Raw genomic sequence first — 15,898 nt, 5'->3', positions numbered from 1 at the left:
CTTCTCGTGGCTGGCTCTTATAATCTGACACATACCCTTTTTCTGCCATGTACCCTAAGTGGTCAGTGTGGCACTTCATTTAGTATGGAGGTAACTTGCTTGGTTGCCAATTGGACGATGGGACACATTGGAGACACAGCCCACAGCAACAACATAGTCACATACAAGAAAAAAGACAAATGAAACACTCTAAGTATTAGTAACATTTTTTCCCACCATGGCACCCGAGATCCAAGCCAGTGTGTTAGTATATCTCCTAGGCCTAGGGGTAAGTCATTTAAAGTATTCACTTGTTTTTATGTGGGTCCTAAAGAAGAGATACTGTCAGACTCATGTGTTATTAAAAGCACAGTGTTCAGTTTGGATGATGGCACTTATGCCTGCCCCCTGTAACTGGATGCCACAGGAGCAACAGAAGTATAAGGTCAGAAAGACCAATATTCAGTAGGGACTTGAATTGGGAGGTTGTCTTCTGATACAGACACCAACCCGCAGTGTCTGCGGCATTATGGATGAGATGAGATACATTCACACAGACTACGGAGTCCTGTGGAGGAAAAGTGACGGTTCGGCCACTCTCTCAAGAGGAGAGCACCCCGACCCTTGCCTTAATAAGCTTTTATTTGGTTCAGTTTGCACAGGAATAAAGCTCATCAATCATTGTCAGCAGAAATGAGTAAACAATAGATAACATTCAAAGAACTCTGAGGGCCTATTTTGAATCAGGGTCAGATAGCTAAACGGCCATGAAATTTTGGGGAAACAGACTCACTTCTTGCTCGGTTCCTTATTTAAATTGAGGGTATTAGCAAAGTAGGCTTCACAGGATTTTATGCATTCTTTCTTAGGCCTGATCACCCGGGGAACCCGCCCTTTCCAGCACAGGGCTGCACTGCCCTCTGTCATTGTTTCAGGCTTAAGTGAGGCAGGGGAAGTAAGGCAGCCAAGAGATTAGGAGACTTCTCACAGACAGAATGAGGACTTAGGCTATGTCAAAGCCGACAGGCGAGGATTCATCACCAGTTTTTGCTATAGCCCCCCAAGTCCTTCCCTGGGAGCTCCCTGTGATTGTGCCTGTCTTGGGTTGTTCCTCGAGGAATCTTACCCATCATTGGCTAACAGATCAAGCACTGGGGACCAGGCAGGGTGAAGGAAAAGGAGCAGAATTGATGCCCCTGCCAGGGAGATAAGCTTTGTCTCCTTAGTGGCTTATGGTCTGAATCGCTCACTCAGCCTTAGTGATGGGGGGGTTATAGCTTCTGAAACCAGGCAGGGTGGTTCCCAACAGCCTTCTATGAGCATTACCCCTGTAACCTGATCTTTAGATGTTAATGTAGCCCCCTCCTTAAGAACGTGGCCAGGAATCTGGCCAGGCTGTGTATACTACATGCTGGTAAGGGGAGGATAGTGCTGTCTGGTGTAAAGAGGTGAATAGGACCCCTAGGTTTTCCCCTGTTTTGATGGTGCACATCTCTGTCCATGTGTAGTGTGTCTCCACAGGTCCTAATTGCATTGGAATAGCAAGATCACACCAGAGGTTTATGAGTTCCTCCCCACCTCAGTGGTGTGGCCCATTGCAGATTCCAATAAATGGTCACCTTCTCAGGGACAGTAGGGCTCAGTGTCCACAATATCATCGCTCGATCCACTGCAGGCATCTGGACTATCACTGTGTCCTTTTTTGTCCAAATCATTATTGTATTGGGTACCTTAGCCTGAGTTCCTAATCTGGCATATGGGGCAATAGGTCCCATGGGTTGGTCATTTCAATGTATTAATGCCAGAGGAGGTGTTTATCTTTGTCCACCCAGCCAAAGTAGGTTTTCTAATTAGTAACTTTATCTGTTGTTTAATGACACTATCTTTTTCATTTCACCTGCCCGGCTGGCTGCCTTTGGGTTTTATCAGAGGTAGAATTTCCATTTAATATTGTGTTCTTGTGCCCATTCCTGAACATCACATCCTTTGAAATGTGACCCCTGATCACTCTCTATTCATTGGGGTTTCCCATATATAGCACTTAACTTTTCTGGTTCCTTTACAGTGGCAACATGATTAGTTTGCTCACATGGAGAGGCCTGAGTTAAACCAGATTCAGTGTGGACACACATCAGAGCATATTTGGAGCCTTTACTCAAGGGGATGGGCCATGTAGTCAGTTTGCCATTCACTTACCCATTGGGGGGCTTTGGTGGATAGCCCCAGAGTCTCATGGTGGTTGTCCAGGGTATTACTGGAACAGACAGGATAGGATACAACTGCATTAACCAGGTCACTGGATTGTAAAGGCAACCTGCCTCCTTATATATGTGTCAGCCTGTTGGGGCACTACAGTGCCCGGTCCTACGGTGTCCCCAGTTTGCCATGTCCACTGACCAGTCGGTTGCTAAAGCATATATTTTTGCCAAGGCATCAGCTTCCTGATTATCTCGGGGTGTGGATACCCTATGGGCAGGGACCTGGAAGACAGTGAGATCTACCTCAGGCTCTTGTAGGCGAGCCCAAATATCTTTCCACATCTCTCGCCCCATAAAGGTTTGTTCATCATCATCCACCCCTCCTTTGTCCATTGTCTGAGCCACAGATTCAATCCTTTTAAAACAGCCCAATTGTCATTGGATAGGATTAGTGGCAGGGTTCATGTGTGATTACTAACCAGGCAGCTGTTACCTTAGCCCACTGGCTAGTGAAGTTTATTCCTCTTTCCATCCAGATAGTATCAGTGGATGGTTAGATGGCAACTGCTGTCCAAGTAGGTGGACATCCTGACCAGAGCAGTTGGTACACCAGGCTTCAGCTGAGGAATGCCTCTTCCTATTTTATAGGTTACAGGAGCCAACATGGAAATAGGAGCAGGGGTATTTGAAGGATCTGTATACCCAAGGGGGCCTAATAGTTGTTGCATCTCTAAACAGAGGGCTATTTGACAGTGTGCTCTGTTGTAGGTAGTCATGCCATTTACTCAGTGTAGGAATCTGGGCGGAGGCAATGCACTAAATGGGGTATGAGTGTTCATCAATACCTCAGAATCCCTGCAAAAGCCTGTACCTCTTTCATGTCTTTTGGTATGGAGTAGGCATATATTGTATCTGTGATGGCCTCAGGGACAATCATGGATCTTACCGGACCAAACAGTTCCCAAGAGCTTTATAGCAGTGCCTGGACCTTTAATTTTCTGTGGATTCACTGCCCATCATCTCTGTGGTAGTTGATCCAGTAAAGCCCACCGGGTTTTCTGTAGCAGAGGCAAATCTTCACAGATTAACATTTATGTCATCAATGTAATGGGCCCATTTCACTGAAGTTGGGAAAGAAAACAATGACAAATTGTGGTCACCATGCCATGGCATACAGTGGGGCTATGTAGATAGCCTTGAAGAAACACTTTGGAAAGTCCATTGTTGACCCGCCCAGGTAAAGATAAATTGATTTTGGGACTCAACAGTCAGGGGTATGCTAAAAAAGACATTAGCCAGGTACAGCATAGCATATGTTTCTAAGACCATAGCCACATTATCTAATATAGTGGCAGTATTGGGCACAGCTACATGAACAGGGAATGGTACCTCATTTAGTTTTCTATAATTTATTGTCCATTCTTCGAGAGACATCTGGCTGTCTTACTGGCTGCACCGGTCTGTTAAAGGCACCGTGTGTCAGGCACGATGCCCATATGGTGGAGCTCTTGGATAGTTTTCCCATCCTTAAGTCATCCCAGTAACTCTCTGCAGTGGTGGTAAACTAACTGGCTCTCAGTTGGCTTGGTCTCTTAGTACTAACTTGATTAATTGTCCTTGAAGGTAGAATTTCTTGATAGAGGTTTGTAAAGTCTGTCTTTGCAAGATGTCAATGCCTGGTATGTTTTTGGGATTGGGGAGATGAAGACTTCATACTCCTGGCAGTGGGAACACCCAATTTGCAGAACAAAGGGGACTTTCTGACCATTATAGTCACCTCCATAGCTCTCTATGGATTAGCATGTATTGGGTACACTCAGTGTGTGTCAGCCAAAACATTTACCCTCTTTAGTTCTGAATGGTGAGTTCCACATGAGGCCTCTGAATGCCCCCTATGGCCCTCACCCAAGGACGATCTTGGCCTTCATCCTATATGGGCTTTTGGGTTATCCTCACAGGCCCTTTCTCCTCTGCTGTCCTGATTCCTACCCTGTCTTTCCTTCTGCCCAGGTTCTGAGTCTTTCCCACAACTTCATGTGCTCTCTCATGACTGGTCAGTTTTCCCTAAGTCTGCCTCCCATTTCATAACTCTGGTTTCTGCCTCTAGCTGGGTGTCAGTGGTCAGACAAGGGGCCAGCCTGAAGCTATGCCCAAGTGCTTTCTTTCCCTGCTGCAGTGTACAATGCATAGTTCTTCAAACAAATGCAAGAGACCAGCTGGCATTTTCATGTTGTCCCATACTCACATGGCAGCCCACATAGAAGTGGATGGCTGGCCTAGGAATTCTCCTGCAGATGCCTCTTTCTCAAGGCCCATTTGTTTGGTCTCTCGACTGGCTCACCAACTGTTAGTACAAGCAGACTCAGGGAAAGGTTGGGGACTGAAAATCTACCTCCATAGCAAAGGGCAGGGGAAGACTGAAGAAAGAGGCTGCTCATTTCAGTCTGGTAATTAACAGTTTATTAAGGGATACTTAGGCCGCTGCAAGATGAAGTGGGTCCTTGCACCTATGTAATTCTTTGGCACCTGCCAAGAATTATATAGGGTAGTGGGGGGCAGGGGGACTGATAGTCATAGGGTACTAGTACATGAATGTTTCCAGGTACGGGAAGTGATTTTACATGCTCGACCTAGCAAGGACAATGGCCTGTTCAAGAAACCAGCATGTAGTGGGAAGCAGAGGAGGGGTGCTGGTTTATGTAAGAGTGAATATAGATTACAATCAGTCTCTAAAGGGGGTTTTCAGGAAGCAGTCTCTCTGCTCTGGCCCTGGTCTTTCTTTCAGCTCAGGCAGCGGCCGTATCTTGGAACAGTCTTCTCCATAATGTTCTACACTTGGGGTTTTTTTTTTTTTTCCTGCACTGTGCAGTTTTATTAACCATTCAAGTACAGTAGCATCTGGTAAGACAGGGACAGAATCAGGATTTAAAAGTAAACAGATGTTCAGCATCTAACAATTTGAAAGAAGCCACTACCTACTGCTTTCACATACATGTTTTCATGGAGCCAATACAGTACTAGCCATTGACCCAGCACACCACGTGCACTGAAGTACAAAAGATGCAACAAGAAAAACAGCTACATTAGAAAGACTTCAACACTTTAGAAAAAGAGTAAAACACTTTCAGTTTCTTCCCTTTATCCCCTAAAACAACACCATACAGTCTGGTTCTACCTATGGTCCTACATCAGCTCCTAGCGTATTTGTCAGGAGGGCAAAATAAAATGACACTGGCCAGTACAGTCTTTGGATATTTAGGAAGGGGAGGGGGAGAAAGTCAGTTCTCAGAACAAATTGGTCAGCTTCAGTCTCATCAGCAGGATCTTTGGATCCTTTGTTCTTCCGCACTTCTTCAGTGTGCTTGTCCTTCTCTCGCAAACGCTCCAGCTTGGCAGCCATCTTTGTCTTGGTTCTCTTTGTTGGCTTCCATTTTGTGGGTCAGTTTCTCTTCTGCCATTTACTGAAGTTGTTCTCTTCTATTGCTTTCTGAAGCACCTCTTCCTCATGCTCTCGTTTCTTGGCAAGCTGCTTCAAAACCTCAGCTTTGTGAGACTAGTGCCTTTCTTCTGCAGCTTCTAATTTCTTCTGAATTTCCTCCAAAGAAAGATCCTTCTTCTTTGGAGGGGAAAGGGGGAATTCTGGGACAGATTCTTTTGATCAAGGGCTGAGAATCAGCTCAAAAGCCTGGCCTGAGGTATGTTTTTCCAGTTCTTTCACCTGGATATCCGAAGAAGCAATGGTGAACTGAAGACAAGAGTCTGGCAGTGTATTCTACACAATCCACTAGCAGGAAAAGCCTTCCTCGGTCTGAGCTGCCTGGCCACACTCTCTGTGTTTTTTCTTTTTAATGGAGGCAGGTTTTTGGTTCAAGGTGGTAGGTAGACTAAGCATTGGGGACATGTTAAATTACAGTAAAGTAGCATGAACATTCATAAAATTCATAGAAATACTGAGAACAAGTCTTGAGTATTAGCAGGTCAAAGATAATGGCAAATATCTGGAAGATACACAGTGGGTTGGTGAACCTAAGTAGTGGAGGCCCTTATTCAGAGGATGAAAAAGAGAAATTGGTAGCAGCAGTGCTTCTGCAGCCTGCCTACCAAACCCTCCAGTTAGCCAAGAACATGAAGAAGTAAGAAAATTTAAGAAGCAGAGTGATCTTCATTCAAAAACAAAAATACTTTGTTGTGGTATTTTTCAAACATTTACAAAAGTAGAGAGAATAGTATAATATGCCTGTATTATCTCTTGCCTAGCTTCAGTACTCATGAGTATAAGGCTAATTTTGTTTTATTTTTATTCCTACTTGCCCATATTCAAATTGGATTATTTTGAAGCATATCTCAGACATAATCAGGTTAAGAAACTGGGTGATGTTAAAGATAAGGTAAAAACACAATTTTTCTTTTAACAAAAAAAATTTCAATTATTAAAGAACAAAGCTTGTATAATAGTCATGGTTCACTCCTGATACAGAGTTTTATGTAGCAGATTTTGAGCAGTTGATGGTGTTTGTGAAAATTCCATTTGATTTTTTCACTTGTAATTTCTACATCACTACAACTGTGCATTTGAATTAGGATTGTCACATTTCTTTCATTGGATTTTAGTCAAATTCTTGGTTTTACAGTTTTAAATGTTGACACAATTTATAGTATTATAAGGCACCATTAATGGGTTTTTCAATCTATAAGCAAAACAACACACAGGAGTTTTTCTGGAGTTCTAGACAAAATATAAATGTTGTAAATCACAGAAAAAAAAATGGTTGAATATGCTATGTAAAGTTGAAATAGACAAATTAAAGATTAAAATGGGCAACAACATAGGGAAGGTAGTCAAGTTCATCTGTCATGGAAGGGAGTTGATAGTTTCAAGTTTTATAAATCAAGAAAGGTATAAGATTATTTAGTTTAAGAGGTAACCACCAAAGAACTAAAAGAAAATAAATGGTCAAAAATGGCCACCTCTGAGAATTGGGTAGAGTTGATTGGGAAAGGAAATCACAAATTGTATTTAAGTATAACAGTAATAAAAGCAGATGTTAAAGGTCATAAATATTTTTTAACATGAATAACCACTAAGCCAAAAACTTTTATTTTTTTGGTCTAAACAGTGTGTTTCTCTCATATTTTCCTTACCAACATGGTATGCAAAGGAAGAACATTAAATTGTGAAGAACTGCTTAGCCCTACAATGATATATCAGAGCCTATCTTGACTCACTGGACAAACTCCTTAGGTTTCAGTTTAGTTCTCAAGTACTTTATCTTTTAACTTAATGGGGAAAGACCTGGTAAGTCATCACTCAAAATGAGCCTTAAAACCCATGAGGGCTCACCTGAGTGGCTGGCCCAGGGTCAGGGTCTGATGCTGGAGCACAGAGGAGCCTCCTGACAGATCAGGGCCTTGGCTGGCTCTGCCCTTGCTTTGTGTGTGGTGCAACTTCCCTGTCTGGCAGGCATGCATGAGTAAACCAGGAGTGAAAGACTTTTTTTGATAACCACATATATAATGAGTACTTGAGGAAACTTTTTACTGATATAAATTGGCAACTTTTGTTCATTTTCTCCTGAATGAAGAAATGAGTTAACCAGGGTAACTTAATGGGTTTAGGGTGAACTGCAGGTGAGCCCTAGGAGTACAATCTAATATTTTGTGTGTTATATTATTAGGCCTGGAAAATCCCCAGAGAGAAGTCATGTCTCTTCAGAGCCCTACGAACCCATCTCCCCACCCCAGGTTCCAGTTGTGCATGAGAAACAGGATAGCCTGCTGCTATTGTCTCAGAGAGGAGCAGAGCCTGCAGAGCAGAGGTGAGGAGCAAGGTGCCCGCCTGCACTGACAGCTCCCGTCTGAGAGAGAGAGAGTGAGTGTGTGTGAGTTGTGTGTGTGTTGTGTGTGTGTAGTGCTTTTCCGTTTTCCTTAAAAAGTCGGTGCCTTTTCCATTTTGGGTTGTATGTCAGGATAGGACTCTCAGAGGATCATTCCGTTTGTTTTCCTAGTGATCTGATACTAGTGGATTTTAATGAAAAAATTGTAATACTTACAGGTTATAGAAAAGAATTGTTGTTCTCCTTGAAATTAAGTGATTTTAGATCTTTCTTTAAACGTTTTTTGCCATGGGGTCCCCCTCTGAATTCAGCCACCATTTGAGTGCTTACCATGTACCAAGTATTGTGGACTGTGTATGGAAGGGAAGTTAATGATGACTTACCTGTGCAGAGCCACATTACATTATTTTTCTTACCTCTTTCTATCCCTAACCCAACCCTATGAATTATTAGAATTCCCATGTGGATTAGACATAGACATCTTTGATTTGGCCCCTTTCCAGTCCTCTTCCACCAGAGTGATTTGTCTAAAACTCTGAGAATCAAGCACTAAGTCATTAGCATGGCATTTGAGTTAGGAACAGGCTTATACTGCTCATCTCATTTTCTGCCACTTTTCCCTTTTACTTTATTCTCATCCATATCAAGTTGCCTGTTGTTCCCTGAATTCCTTTCAGTCCATATTCATGCTGTTTTCTTGGTGTGGAACACCCTCTCCCGATGCTCTGAGAGGTGAACACATGATCTGCCCGTGGTCAAATAAAGTAAGAGAGCAAGCCCAGCCTTAAACCAAGGTCTGTTTCACCCCAAATTGTTAGTGTGTTTTTTTCAATGTGTTATTTATTTATTAGATATATTCCTAAGCAATCAAATAGACATTGATACCTTTCAACAAAATGAGGAAGAAAATTTTTGAAGAGTAATGATGTTAAATGTAATTACACATTTTTATGTCTCCTTATTCATCTTTCTTAAATGGTAGCTTCACACGTTCTCATGTTTGAGTGATGAATGGATCCACGTGACTGGATTATGTTACCCGCAGTCTTCTATCTGCTCCATTATCATCTCTGGCTCCAGTTAGAGCTTGGTAGTCTTGAGCTGTTAAAGGAATCTTTTTTTTTTTTTTAATGTGTTTATATAGGAAGCTGCCAATGAAATATGAAACTCTTTACATGAAACTTAGCTCATCTGGTAGGAGGCTTTGAAATGATTGTAACAATTTCTGTTATACTCTGTTCAAGTCCAATGGTTGATTACTTACATGTGAACTCTTGTTGTTTTATAGACCAGAGTGCTATTGATTATAATTATATTGTACTTCAAAGTAATTCTGCTAGTAAAATAGTTTGTGTGATAACCATAAACAGATGGTTATGCATGTAGCGCTATGAGCTGTTTCTTAGTTTTTCTGCTAATATATTTGCTGCTTATTCATTCTGCTAAGAATCTTTGTTCTAGATCATCTCCATTCCAGTCCTCATTTTATGATTTCACCTTTGAATGTTAAAGTGTTTGTGTCCTCAAATATAATATACTAACTGGCTTATGGTCACACATTGCTCCTTAAGAGTTACAACCACACACAAGATGGGTAGGTAGTAGTTTTCTCAAATACTCTATCACTGTTATTATGGATAGGAAAGTCTCTTGGGTTAGGAGTTCAGATGATAATAGACATAACTGTGTTCCTGACAGGAGTGATTCCCGCTCACCAGGGAGTATAAGCTACTTGCCTTCGTTCTTCACCAAGCTTGAAAACACGTCACCCATGGTTAAATCAAAGAAGCAGGAGATTTTTCGTAAGTTGAACTCCTCTGGTGGAGGTGACTCTGATATGGGTAAGTGGGATTTCTTTCATAAACTCCAAATAAAGCATGCATTAATAATAATATCTCCAGTGTTGCCTCTTGTGTAATCCTTGTGTTTAAAGGCTCTTATAGGCATCTAACTACACCTGATCCTAAAGTTTCTTCTCACATTTGCTGGTATACAAAGACTCTTTGTTAGGGAGTAGAAACTTGCTATTTCTGAAGCTGTCCATTTTCTCTTTGAATAAATGCTGGGTCTACAAACTTGTTTCTTATGTGGGGCTGGATTAGTTCTCCATATTTTTCCCCCACTGGTCTTGGTTTTATCCATTTAGGCCATCTCTATAGAACATCTCTTCAGCCATTTGAAGACAAGTCAGATCCTTTGAGCCTTATCTCTGTAAATATTCCCAGTTTATCATTGCAACTGGCCTGGTTCTGAGTATTCATACATCTTAATTGCTCTCCACTAAAAACATTCTATGTAGCTTAGCCTTTTCATAGGCTCTAAGATTCATCACTATTGAGGAAGTCTGATATTATATTAGGGTTTTTTAGCAACCTACCTACTGTTGTTATAGTGTGCTTAGCACCAATATAAATATCAAGATCTGTGCTGCTCTTGATCCATACCCTTCCCCCTGCTGCACTTTTGTACTTAACTTGCTCCAAGTATAGGATGACGCAATCTGTGCTTGCATTATTCTTTCTTTTTCTACTCTACTAGCGTCTTCATCTCAGTTCAGTTATTCAGCATCTGTCTGCAAATCTCATAAACCCGCCATCTGAAAATATCAATAATAGTTGGTATTGGCAGAAAACAGTTTATATATATGTGTGTGTGTCTGTGTGTATATATATGTATGTATATATATGTATATATGTGTGTGTGTGTATACACACATATATATAAAATCACTGTGCTGTCAGCACTACTCTAAGCATGTGCACATGTATAGTAATTTAATCCTCCCAACACCCCTACACATTATAAATTCAAATTATCTGTATATTGTAGTTGAGAAAACTGAGACTCAGTGATTTAATAACTGGTGCAGGTTATGAATCAGTAAGTAAGGGGCTGTGGTTCAAACTCAGGCATTCCAACTGCTGAGTCCATGCTTCCACAGTTCTGTACTTACAGCATCATCATTACCCAGATCTTTGGTAAATATGTACTAGGATAAAGCTTTGTGGCATCCCAACCTTTCCTTTGGGTTGGTAAATATGCCTTAATCAGAATCTTCTTCATACTGTTATTTAGTACATTCACTTACACTACTAGGTGGGCCAAAAAGTCCGTTACATTTTTTCCATATGATAGTTCTAATATAGTGTTTAGTTGTTTTTAACTTCATTTTGAAACAATTTTGTTAGATTGTGTGGTGACAGCTGTCAATAGCAGTATGCATTAAAAAATACTTCTTAAGACAAGTAAATTTTTGTGCAGCCATTTCAATATTGAAGATGGAAGACACCCAACATTTTCAGCATGTTATGCTTTATTATTTCAAGAAGGGTAAAAATGCAACTGAAACACACAAAAAAGATTTGTGCAGCGTATGGAGAAGGTGCTGTAACTGATTGAACGTGTCAAAAGTAGTTTGCGAAGTTTCTTGGTACTACTGACATTTTGGCCAAATAATCCTTTGCTGTGGGTTGTCTAAGGCATTGGAAAATGTTTAGCAGCATCCCTGGCCTCTACCCACTGTAAACCAATAGCAAGAGATAGCCTACATACTCAAAATACCCCAATCAGTGAAGTTATTGGTGAAAAGTGTCTTTTATTTTACAGAAAAAATGTAATGGACCTTTTGGGCAATCCAATGCTATCACCCAGTCTTAACTTACCCACCTTTTACTCGAGTATATCCAGTGTTGCAGAGGCTTTGTTGGATGCCTTGCAGAAATCTGGGTACACCACACTCTCCTCTTTTTGTGATTTAGTCTCCTGACTCTGTCCAAAGAAACTGTGGCCTGTGCACTTTTAACTGCCAGGTGGGTGTGTGGATCTGTGACACTAGGTGATTAATAAATGTTGAGTGGCAAAGGGGGAAAAGAATGAGACCAGTGTCACTTATTATTTGTGAACTTACCCCAGCTCTTAATTACCAGGTTATCTTAAGTGGCAACAAATCATGGAAAACAAGGGTGTCCAACCTTTTGGCTTCTCTGGGCCACAGTGAAAGAACAGTTGTTTTGGGCCATAGATAGATAGATAGATGGATGATAGATAGAGCAAGTAAACAAACACTAACAAAAACTGATGAGCAAAAAAAAGGTTTTAAGTATATTTATAGTTTTGTGTTGGGCCACATTCATAGCCATTGTAGGGCGTGGGTTGGTTGGGTGCCCAACCTACAGCCCGCAGGCCGCATGGAGCCCAGCATGGCTGTGAATGCTGCCCAACACAAAATAGTAACTTAAAACATGATGAGATTTTTTTTTGTGATTATGTGTCATAATGTATTTAATATGTGGTCCAAGACAACTCTTCCATTGTGGCCCAGAAATGCCACAAGGTTAGATACCTGTTGAGAATGTTGACCAGAACTGCTATCAGGCTTATATAGTATTTTTTCTTCTTCTTTTTAAAAAATGTCATTACATTTATCTGTCTTCAGTTCAATGGTTTCATCTATTTATAGCTCCTCAAATGTCACCAGCAAAAAATCTGGAGTTGTCATGTTCAGATTCTCTCAGAACCCAGAGAGGAATCTGAGCATGGAGACACAGAGGCTTCAGAGCAGCCAGTGGTTAAGCCTTGTCTCACCTTTGTATGGTTTGACCCCATCCTCTGTAGTCTTTGTGTTGCCATTTCAGTGGGGAAAAAATTAACAGGAAAATGCCACATATGAATTAAGCCTATAGTTTTCTCTTATTTTCCATTGTTCTTAGCTCTCTCATTCATTAATTTATTTATTGAGCAGGTTAGTATGTTGGATGCTTTCAGGGTGATAGATGGTCTCTAATCTCTGAAAATAATGAAACAAGTATCTAAGTTTAACAGAAAGTAAAGTGTATTAATGTTTTAAGGAAAGTACTAACAAAATTGCTTAAGTCTGGGGTTTTCTGATTGCAAGTCATTTTGATTATGGAAGGGGACAGTTAAGGAATTGGGTTAAACAGTGATTTTTAGCCTTTTTCATCTCATGGCACATATAAACTATTTACTAAAATTCTGCAGTGCACCAAGAAAAATATTTTTTGCTGATCTGACCCCCACAGGCTCCTGCCTCAGCTCAGGGCTCCCACAGAGGACCCCGGTGCCATGGCTTTGACCCATACTTTATTCGATCTCTCTGTGCCTGCTGATAATAGTGAACCACTTCCCTCTTCAGGAGTCTTTTTCTCTTGGTTTTCAGATACTACTTTATCTTGGGTTTTTTTTTCCCTACTTGTTTGGCCATTTCTCATGTCTCCTTAGAAGCTCAGTCTTGCTTTGCCTAGTCCTTGAATGTTGGTTTTCCTAGTTTTCTCCTCAGGCAACTAACCTTTCTGATTTATTTCATCAACTCTGGGAGTTTAAACTATGTTGAAAACTCCCCAACTTCTATCTGGAGTTCAACTTTTTCTACTTTGCAGACTTCACTTCTTCTTGAATAAATGTCTCCTTCAATGTTTAGACACTGAATTAACGTACCTTTCCGCATGAAAAAATCTGCTCTTCCTCCTTTCCCTACCAAGTTCACCTTTATGGTGGCTCCACTAAGTTACTTTCTTGGCAGTTCCCTCTCCTGCTTTCCGTACCTGCTGATGGTACTACCTCCTCCAGGTCTGCCCCCTAAACAGCTCAAATATCTATCTTTCCCCTTTTTTGAGTAATTACATACTCTCACAAGTTTGCCCATCTGGAGTGCCCTCAGCATACCAGGGATTTCTCTCTCACTTCAACAGATCCTATTTGGACAGAACAGACCTAGGACGCCCCTTCTTCCAGCCTTTGATCACCCTCCAACCTCTTTTCTAGTCACTGCCAGAACTACCTAGGCCATCCTCAGCTTCCGAGACCAACCAACACCATTTTTGACCTTAAACTCATTGCCGAACAACCATGAGCTCCCAAGTTCATCAGAATTACTCCACCTAGGTGGAGGATGCCATCAACCACCTCGTCAACCTGCATCTGCAGGCCTCCTACACCTACCTCTGTCTTGGCTTCTATTCCCATTGATGTGCTGTGACTCTGCAGAGTGTGGGCCACTTCCGAGAGTCAGCTGAGAAGAAGCGCAAGGGCACTGAGAATCTCTCTTAAAGGTGCAGAACCACCACTGTGGCTGCATTCTCTTCCGGGACGTGCTGAAGCCTTCCCAAGATGAGTAGGGTGATACTCAGGATGTCAGGGAAGCCATTGGCCTTAGAGAAGAACCTGACCCAGACACTTGTGGATCTGTAGGCCCTGGGTTCTGTCTGCACAGACCCTCATTTCTGTGACTTTCTGGAGAACCACTTCCTCATCCAGGAATATGGATGACCACCTGACTTACCTCCACAGGCCAGCCGGCCAGCCCCCAGGCTGGATGGGTGAGAGTCTCTTCAAAAGGCTCCCCCTCAAGCACAACTAGAGGCCTTTGAGGGGCCCTTATGTGTCCCCCTGGTGTCTGGCTTCTGCCCAAGCCTCTCCCTGAAACCACTAGGTCTCCTTGTAACCACACTGGAGCCCTCCCTCTCCCATGCATTGGACTAAATGGAAACAAGAAAGCTTTTTGCGGGGGCGGGGGGGGGGAGTTTTCCCATCTGCTTTAAACCAGAGGTGCTCAAGCTTGAATATCATATCCATCGCAGCCATCTGGATTGCTTGTTAAATATGTGAATTACAGGTCCCGAGAATCTAGGAAAGTACTTTTACTAAACTAGCCAGGTGATTCTGATTTGATGGCCCTAACACCACATTGAACCACTTAACTGTAAGCTCCATAGGTAAAAGAAGTGCCTTGTAAGTCCATTATCTTACAGTATTATCTTTGGCTGTAGGATATGAAATTGTTTTCACCTGGCCATTTTTTATCAATAAAGTGATTTTATTATGATTCAACAAAATAATAGCTCGATAAATATCTGTAAAATGAATGAATGAGTCCTATCCCACAAATTTATGTTATTTCAGGTTGAGTGTTACATAAGTAAGGAGATTGTCATCATAGTTATTGTTTTATAGTTCTTCCTGAAGATTTTTCTCCTCTTGCCAGCTTAAAGTTTCCCTAATGAAGAAAGTTCATTTCTGGGCACATGTACTCCCCATCTTCACAAGTAGGTTTCATCCCTAGGTAAGAACCCATCATTCTGTGGTCTCATCTAAAATATAGTCTTTGGAATATCATTTGTTTCAACACCCACTTCTTACATTCTTCCTTTTTCAAATCGTCTACATAAAGTTGGAAGACGTGCTGAAAAACACCATTTATGTCCCCAAATTCCTTCTATTTCTGGCACAGTGCTTTATAAGTAGTCCCCAGTTGTCCCAGCTGTTGTCATTCAAATTGTACAGATTAAGATTGTTCGGTTGGCAGGAATGAAAAGAATCAACATGCAGAATCTTTGTCTTAACTTGGTTTCGTATGAATAGTTTCCAGTTAACCATGGTAGAGAAACACAAAGTCATTTTCATACTAGTCATTAAGCTGTCTTTACCCTTGATCTAATCTCAGGTTTCCTCAAACCTGGTTTATATTTTTGTAGGGGTCATCTTCAAATACAAGCTTTGTCTTCTAAATAATCTGGATTCCTGTTCTTAGACCAACTTCTTCCTGTTTGTGTTTCTCCAGCAGTACAAAGTTTCTTTTCTTCCTCTGGATTATATTAGTCCTGTTCTGATTTTCCACCTCACCCAGTGGAAAATTTCCTGATTTCCTTTCTTTAAAAAAAATATTATTTATTTCACTTTATATTAATGGGTGAAATATAAAGTTGAGGTCATGAAGAAAAAATGGTTAATTTTATTAAAGAATTTTTTGAGATCTGATCTCTCTTTATGTCCATGATTATCACATCTCAATTAACTTGACTATTTATTTAAATACAGCAGCTGCTCAACCAGGAACTGAGATATTTAATCTGCCAGCAGTCACTACCTCAG

The 15,898-nt window shown here is 41.3% G+C and overlaps 1 protein-coding gene and 2 pseudogenes across 13 annotated transcripts in view; 2 read left to right on the top strand and 1 right to left on the bottom strand.

Annotated features, from left to right (window-relative positions):
• The window catches only part of NCOR1 (nuclear receptor corepressor 1), a 196,214-nt gene that overhangs the window by 172,403 nt on the left and 7,913 nt on the right, over positions 1-15,898 (top strand). For 12 of the 13 annotated variants that reach the window (XM_045824329.1, XM_045824328.1, XM_045824336.1 and 9 more), the window contains 3 exons: positions 7,853-7,993; positions 9,710-9,852; positions 15,845-15,898. In XM_045824329.1, the coding sequence (XP_045680285.1) occupies positions 7,853-7,993; positions 9,710-9,852; positions 15,845-15,898 (338 nt within the window). The remainder of the gene's footprint in view (positions 1-7,852; positions 7,994-9,709; positions 9,853-15,844) is intronic. The other variant, XM_045824338.1, reaches the window with a different exon arrangement.
• LOC123809479 lies at positions 5,036-7,325 on the bottom strand (annotated as a pseudogene).
• LOC123809298 lies at positions 12,601-14,460 on the top strand (annotated as a pseudogene).

This window comes from Phyllostomus hastatus, unplaced genomic scaffold (assembly GCF_019186645.2).
Source record: "Phyllostomus hastatus isolate PE091 unplaced genomic scaffold, TTU_PhHast_1.1 phas_scaffold_55, whole genome shotgun sequence".
NCBI lineage: Eukaryota > Metazoa > Chordata > Mammalia > Chiroptera > Phyllostomidae > Phyllostomus > Phyllostomus hastatus.
This window is presented reverse-complemented; position numbering and strand designations above follow the sequence as displayed.